The sequence below is a fragment of the Pan troglodytes genome, chromosome 1 (genome assembly GCF_028858775.2).
Source record: "Pan troglodytes isolate AG18354 chromosome 1, NHGRI_mPanTro3-v2.0_pri, whole genome shotgun sequence".
Taxonomy (NCBI): domain Eukaryota; kingdom Metazoa; phylum Chordata; class Mammalia; order Primates; family Hominidae; genus Pan; species Pan troglodytes.
The window spans coordinates 98,303,624-98,311,817 of record NC_072398.2 but is presented as its reverse complement, the minus strand read 5'-3'; the positions used below and the strand labels follow the sequence as shown (position 1 = coordinate 98,311,817).

Genomic DNA, 8,194 nt, shown 5'->3' with positions numbered 1-8,194 from the left:
CTCTTAAGAGAGGCCAACAGCCTTTCCCTGCCTTGGATTCTGAAGTGTTCCTGTTTGTCTTAACCTAGCCCTGGCCAGACGTTCTCTTTGATTTTTAACTTTTTTTTAATTAAAAGATACCAGTATGAGATGAAAAAATAAAATTAAATTAAAAATAAAAATCACCCTTCTGGCCAGACATGGTGGCTCACGCCTGTAATCCCAGCACTTTGGGAGGCTGAGGCAGGTGGATCAGGAGGTCAGGAGTTCAAGACCAGCCTGGCCAACATAGTGACACCCCGTCGCTACTGAAAATACAAAAAAATTGCTGGAATGGTGGTGGGCGCCTGTAATCCCAGCTGCTCAGGAGGCTGAGGCAGGAGAATCGCTTGAACCTGGGAGGCAGAGGTTGCAGTGAGCAGAGATTGCGCCATTTTTGCACTCCAGCCTGAGCGACAGTGTGAAACTCCGTCTCAAAAAAAAAAAAATTGCCTTTATGGAGAGAGTGGGATGTCCGGCTTCAGAGTGGTAACCTACGTTGCACCAGTGATGAAAAAGAGAATTAAATATGGGTGATGTTGAGAAAGGCAAGAAGATTTTTGTTCAGAAGTGTGCCCAGTGTCACACCGTGGAAAAGGGAGGCAAGCACAAGACTGGGCCTAATCTCCATGGTCTCTTCAGGCAGAAGACAGGTCAGGCTGTTGGATTCTCTTACACAGATGCCAATAAGAACAAAGGCATCATCTGGGGAGAGGATACGCTGATGGAGTATTTGGAAAATCCCAAGAAGTACATCCCTGGAACAAAAATGATCTTTGCCGGCATTAAAAAGAAGGCAGAAAAGGCCGACTTGACAGCTTATCTCAAAAAAGCTACTAATGACAAAACAAATGTCTCATGAATTTTTTATGTGTACCATACTTTAATAGAGCTTATACACCAGAATTCAGATCATGAATGACTGACAGAATATTTTGTCGGACAGTCCTGATTTAAAACTAAGACTGGCTTGTGGTTAAATGAATATGTTCAGTTTTTGAATTTTAATAGTAATTCCAATTCAGTAAATGCTATCACTGTTTACCCCTTCTAAAGATATGATTAGACTTTGTTAGTAATATTAAACTTTTCACAAAGATGGTGAGTACCATCTTCAAACTTACTGGAGATTGGTTTTATATTTAGATTTATATAACTGGTTATGTGAATATATTTGAATACTGGAGAAATTCCTTCACTGTCTCAGAACCAAGCAAGATTCACCTGTGTTTTGTGTCCATAAAGGCAAGGGTTGAAGATAAATAAGGTAGTAATGTCTACTTTATATTTCTGGCCTTAACTATGCCAATCTAATTAGAATTCCCTGTATTTAAAATGGTTCCTTTTACTTATTGAAAGACATTTTAGTGTGTTTTATGTGTAATATCAAAGATTATTTAGCATTTCTCACATTTTATAAATGATCTATAAGGTCACATGCTTTTAAAATAGTAGCAAGTTAAACTTCACTCTTGAATGTTTGTCAAACTAAGTTATAATTTAGGATAGTCTTTAAACAGCCATTCAGAAACATAAAACTGTAGAACTGCTATGTATTTGTGATTGGGAATGATGCTTTTGCCAACTTAAAAGGATTAAAGTAGAGGAGATATACACAAATTTTAAAATTATGTGTGATCATAAGACAAGATAATTAAAAAGAAAACCACACACACACACACACACAAATCACCCTTCATAAGGAACTTGCAAAATCTGCCAATTCTTTTTTTTTTTTTTTTTTAAGGCCGAGTTTCATTCTGTTACCCAGGCTGGAGTGCAAGGGTGTAATTTTGGCTCACTGCAACTTCTACCTCCCGGATTCAAGTCATTCTCCTGCATCAGCCTCCCAAGTAGCTGGGACTACAGGCACACGCCACCATGCCCAGCTAGTTTTTGTATTTTTAGTAGAGATGGGGTTTCACCATGTTGGCCAGGCTGGTCTCGGACTCCTGACCTCAGGTGATCCCCCCCAACCTCGGCCTCCCAAAGTGCTGGGATTATAGGCGTGAGCCGTGGCACCTGGCCTTATCTGCCCATTCCATCTGCACATCTGGGAGGAGTCCAGGGGGTGGCATGAAAACCCAGTGTAAAAGATATGAGTGCAACTTACCCTGTTGCCCCAGAATTGTGGTCAAGTCTTATTGAAGGCACAATACTACTTATAATCTAAAGAAAGCTGCAACAATTGGAGCCAGAACCTCTTCCAAATCTCATGAGAAGATGGCGTAGTCAATCGTATCTCCACCAACTCCCACCCCCTTGTCCCACCACAGTATATATAAAGAATGAGGCCGGGCGCAGTGGCTCACGCCTGTAATCCCAGCACTTTGGGAGGCCGAGACGGGCAGATCACAAGGTCAGGATATCGAGACCATCCTGGCTAACACGGTGAAACCCCATCTTTACTAAAAATACAAAAAATTAGCCGGGTGTGGTGGCAGGCACCTGTAGTCCCAGCTGCTCGGGAGGCTGAGGCAGGAGAATGGCGTGAACCCGGGAGGCGGAGCTTGCAGTGAGCTGAGATCACACCACTGCACTCCAGGCTGGGCGACAGAGCGAGACTCCATCTCAAAAAAAAAAGAAGGATGAACTGGGGCCGGGTGTGGTGGCTCATGCCTATAATCCCAGCACTTTGGGAAGCTGAGGTGGGCAGAGGGTTGCTTGAGCCCAGGAGTTTGAAACCAGCCTGGGCATCATAGTAAGGCCTCGTCTCTACAAAAAATTTAAAAATCAGCCAAGTATGGTGGTGGGCACCTGTAGTCACAGCTATCCGGGAGGCTGAGGCAGGAGGATCACTTGAGCCCAGGAGGTTGAGGCTGCATTGAGCTATGACCATGCCACTGCACTCCAGCCTGGGTGACAGAGTGAGACCCTATCTCAAAAACAACAACAACAAAAACAAAAAGAATGAACTGGGAGGGCAACTGGGAATTCTCATTATTGGCATTATGGGATGTACAAAATTTGTGATGAGAAGCAAAGATAAAAGTACTTCCCCTTCCTCCCAAAGCCAAAGATGAGGGCATGCCAAGAGACACATTGGTACAATTGGTGACACCAGCAAGGAGAGACTAACAGCATTTCATTCCCTAGATAGATGCTTTAAACTGTAGAACCTGCCAAACCACTCTGGTCAGGTTGGAGTAAAGCATGGTGTGAGTTTTTAACCTGTGCAAACATAAAAAAATCATGTCAATTTCTTGGCTACAGAGTTCTGAAAGTGGAAGGCCCACTGGAATAATCTGTGCTGGCAGGGTTTATAGGTACCTTGGCAGAGTATGCCTAGGAAGAAAATGTGGCCAATCCCCCCAACCCATCACAGTCTGGCCACTCCCCTTGAAGGACTTCAGGTGTCTCCGAAGGAGCAGGAGCAGTGGGAGGTGCCAGGAGACCACTGTACCAAGCCATGTGATATCCAACGTGAGTTTAGGTTGGGAGAATAGAGGATAAGCAGCACCATTTGAAGGGGTCTTCAATGACAGAAAAGTCCAGAATGAAGAGAAACGCTACTCAAAAAACTACAAACATCCTTCACTCTGAAACCACCAGATCTAACCAGAGTAAGACCAGGTCACCTACTCACAGTTGGCCACAGCTGATTCATTAAATAGAGAAACACTTCACATTTTCCCCTTCCTTTCTTCCTGATCCTGTACAATGCAGAAGAAGAAGCCTGAAAAGGGAGAAGAGCTATAGAACTCTAAATCCTCTATAAGATTAGGAATTTAAAACTGAACTAAGGTTTTACAAAAACCAGCTTTATTAAGATATAATTCACATACAATTCAACCATTTCAAATGTACAATTGAATGGTTTTTAGCACATTCACAGAAATGTTTAACCATTACCACAGTTGTAGAACATTTTTATCACCTCCAAAAGAAAACCTGTATCATTTAACTTTCACCCCCTCAACCCCCACCTCCAGCTCTAAGCAACCACTAATCTGTCTCTATAGATTTCTCTATTCTAGACTTAACATGTGAATGGAATTATATAATATGCTGGGGGCGTTTGTGACTTGTTTCTTTCACTCAGCTTAATGCTTTAAGTTTCATCCAAGTAGTATGTACTTCCTTTTTACGGCCAATAATAGTCTATTGTGTAGACATACCACACTTTGCTTATCCATTTATAAGTTGATGGACGTTTGAGTTGTTTCTACCTTTTGGCTATGATGAATAATGCTGCTACAAACATTCTTGTATAAGTTTTTGTGTGGTCACATGTTTTCATTTCTCCTGGGGACAGCCATAGGAGTGGAATTGCTGGGTCATATGGTGGCTTTTTTTTTTTTTTTTTTTTTTTGAGACGGAGTCTCGCACTCTCACCCAGGCTGGAGTGCAGTGGTGCAATCTTGGCTCACCGCAAGCTCCGCCTCCCGGGTTCACGCCATTCTCCTGCCTCAGCCTCCTGAGTAGCTGGGACTACAGGCGCCTGCCACCACACCCGGCTAATTTTTTGTATTCTTAGTAGAGATGGGGTTTCACCCTGTTAGCCAGGATGGTCTTGATCTCCTAACCTTGTGATCCACCCGCCTTGGCCTCCCAAAGTGCTGGGATTACAGGCGTGAGCCACCGTGCCCAGCCAGCTTTTTTTTTTTTTAGACAGTGTCTCACTCTGTCACTCAGGCTGGAGTATAGTGGCATGATCAAAGCTCACTGCAGCCTCCCAGGCTCAGGTGATCCTCCCGCCTCTGCCCCCCAAGTAGCTGGGATTACAGGTGTGCGCCATCACATTCAACTAATTTTTGTATTTTCTGTAGAGAGGAAGGTTTGCCATGTTGCCCAGGCTGGTCTTGAACTCCTGGGCTAAAGTGATCCTCCACCCACCTTGGCTGCCCAAAGTGCTGGGATTATAGGCGTGAGCCACCATACCTGGCCAGTAACTCTTATGTTTCATAATTTTAGGAACTTCCAGACTGTTTTCCAAAGTAACTTCGCCACTTTACATTCCCACCAACCATCAATGAGGGTTTCAATTACTTTATACCTTTGTCAACACTTAATCTGACTTGATTCTAGTCATCCTAGTGGGTGTGAAGTGGTATCTCAAAGTTTTGATTTCCATTTCCCTGATGACTAATTATGTTGACCATTTAAAAAATGTGTTTATTGGCCATTTGCATATCTTCCTTATGCAGAAAAAGAAATTTCTATTCATATCCTTTGCCTAATTTTTAATTGAGTTGTCTTTTCATTGTTTCGTTGTAACTTTGGTTATCAGGTCTCTCTCCGTCACCCAGGCTGGAGTACAGTGGTGCGATCATAGCTCACTATAACCCTGAACTCCTGGGCTCAAAGGATCCTTCTGCCTCAGCCTCTCCAGTAGCTAGGACCACACACATATGCCACACACCTAGCTAATTAAAAAAAAAAAAAAATTAAGAAACAAGGTATCTCCTTACTACCCAGGCTGGTCTCAAACTCCTGACCTCAAGTGATCCTCCCACCTCATCCTCCCAAAGTGCTGGTCAGGCATAAGCCACCGTGCCCAGCCCATTTTCTTGATAATAATCTTCTTAAAGTACAAAAGTTGGCTGGGCGCAGTGGGTCATGCCTGTAATCCCAGCACTTTGGGAGGCCAAGGCGGGCAGATCACCTGAGGTCAGGAGTTCGAGACCAGCCTGGCCAACATGGTGAAACCCGACTCTACTAAAAATACAAAACGTAGCCGGGCATGGTGGGGGCGCCTATAATCCCAGCTACTCGGGAGGGTGAGGCAGGAGAATCGCTTGAACCTGGGAGGCGGAGGTTGCAGTGAGCCGAGATCACGCCATTGCCCTCCAGCCTGGGCGACAGAGCAAGACTCCTTCTCAAAAAAAAAAAAAAAAAAAAAAGTACAAAAGTGTTGACCAGGCACAGTAGCTCATACAATCCTAACACTTTGGGAGGCTAAGGAGGGCAGATCTCTTGAGCCCAGGAGTTTGAGACCAGCCTGGGCAACATGGTGAAACTCCATCTCTACCAAAACAAACAAACAAAAAACAATTAGCCAGGCATGATGACGTGCACCTGTAGTCCCAGCTACTTGGAAGGTTGAGATGGGAGGATCAATTTAGCCTGGGAGGTCGAGGCTGCAGTGACCCCAGACGGCACCATAGCACTCCAGCCTGGGTGACAAAGTGAGACCCTGTCTCAAAGAAAAAAGTTTTAAATTTTGATGAAGTCCAGTTTCTCTCTCTTTTGTTGCTCGTAATTTTGCTGTCATATGTAAGAATCCTTACATTTAGGTCTTTGATCCATTTTAAGTTTATCTTTGTATGTGGTGTGAAATTGTTACCAAAACACCAGGAGTTCGGTCTAGGTCCTGCTGCTCACCACACAGAAAGATGAGCAATACCTGCCACTGAGATGACAGGTATTGCCAAAGAAGAAGGCTTTACTCAGGTGCTGCAGCAGAGGAAACCAGAACTCAGTCACAAATCCATCTCCCTGACCAACTAAAATTAGAGGTTTATATAGCAAGGAAGAAATGTAACAATGTGTAGGAAAACAGGAACTCAGGAGGCCAAGAAAGCACTTGTGACCAATGAGGGGTCTTGCACTTCATTGTCAGGATGGGATGATCTGGTTGAGTTTCAGTTCCTTGATACTTTTTTTGAGAGGTCTGGTGGCCCTTTCCTGAAGAAGGAACTCAACATAAAACAAATGTAAGTTTTAAGCTTTAAGACCAGAAGGTCAATTTCTTTTTCTTTTTTCTGTTTTTTTTTTTTTTTGAGACGGGTCTCCATCTGTCACCCAGGCTGGAGTGCAGTGGCATGATCTCAGCTCACTGCCACCTCTGCCTCCCAGGTTCGAGCAATTTTCCTGCCTCAGTCTCCTGAGTAGCTGGGATTACAGGTGTGTGCTACCACACCCAGCTAATTTTTATATTTTTAGTAGACATGGGGTTTCGCCATGTTGGCCAGGCTGGTCTCAAACTCCTGACCTCAGGTGATCCGCCCTCCTCGGCCTCCCAAAATGCTGGTATTATAGGCGTGAGCCACCACGCCCAGCAAGAAGGGTCAATTTCTGTTGAAACAAAAAAAACTATGGGACTGTTGGGTTCATTTCAAAATAAGGGTCTAACTTAATTCTTTTGCATGTGGCTATCCAGTTGTCCCAGCACCATTTGTTTTCTTTCCTCACTGAATTTTCTTGGTACCCTAGTTAAAAATTACTTGGTCATAGATACATGGGTTTATTTCTGGACTCTCAATTTTTTTTTTTTTTTTTGAGACAGAGTCTCACTCTGTCGCCCAGGCTCGAGTGCAGTAGCATGCTCTCGGCTCACTGCAACCTTTGCCTCCTGGTTTCAAGTGATTCTCCTGCCTCAGCCTCCCAAGTAGCTGGGGCTACAGGCATGCATCACCATGCCTGGCTAATTTTTGTATTTTTTTTTATTTTTTGAGACAGAGTCTCGCTCTATCACCCAGGCTGGAGTGCAGTGGCGTGATCTCGGCTCACCGCAAGCTCTGCCACCTGGGTTCATACCATTCTCCTGCCTCAGCCTCCGGAATAGCTGGTACTACAGGTGCCCACCACCACGCCCAGCTAATTTTTTGTATTTTTAGTAGAGACGGGGTTTTACCGTGTTAGCCAGGATGGTCTCGATCTCCTGACCTCATAATCCACCTGCCTCGGCCTCCCAAAGTGCTGGGCTTACAGGCATGAGCCATCGTGCCTGGCCATAATTTTTGTATTTTTTTTTTGGTCAAGACAGGGTTTCATTATGTTGGCCAGGCTGGTGATGAACTCCTGACCTCAAGTGATCCGCCTGCCTCGGCCTCCCAAAGTGCTGGGATTACAGGCGTGAGCCACCGTGCCTGGCCCTGGACTCTCAATTCTATTCCATTGATTTGTATGTCTGTCTTTGTACCAGTACCATAGTTTTGATAACTGTAGCTTTTAGTGAGTTTTTGAAATTGGGAAGTATGAGTCCTCTTACTTTGTTTTTCTTTTTCAGAATTTTCTTGATGGAGTAAGGTTTTGGGTTTTTTTTTCCTGTTTTCCTTATGTAAATTTTTTTTTTTTTTTTTTTTTTGAGGTGGGGTCTCGCTCTGTTGCGCAGGCTGGAGTGCAATGACTCGGTCTCGGCTTACTGCAAACTCCGCTTCCTGAGTTCAAGCAATTCTGCCTCAGCCTCCCAAGTAGCTGGGATTACAGGTGCCCGCCATCACGCCTGGCTAAT

At 44.3% G+C, this 8,194-nt stretch overlaps 1 protein-coding gene across 1 annotated transcript; it reads left to right on the top strand.

Moving 5' to 3' along the window:
* Positions 1-460: 460 nt before the first annotated feature.
* LOC104002760 (cytochrome c) lies at positions 461-916 on the top strand. The gene has a single exon (XM_009431657.3). It carries the CDS (start codon positions 548-550, stop codon positions 878-880), a length of 333 nt encoding a protein of 110 aa, XP_009429932.1. The 5' UTR covers positions 461-547; the 3' UTR covers positions 881-916.
* Positions 917-8,194: the final 7,278 nt, after the last annotated feature.

What these genes read in the sequence shown, in the direction of transcription:
- LOC104002760 (XM_009431657.3), top strand. Translation starts at nt 548, where the DNA reads ATGGGTGATGTTGAGAAAGGCAAGAAGATTTTTGTTCAGAAGTGTGCC.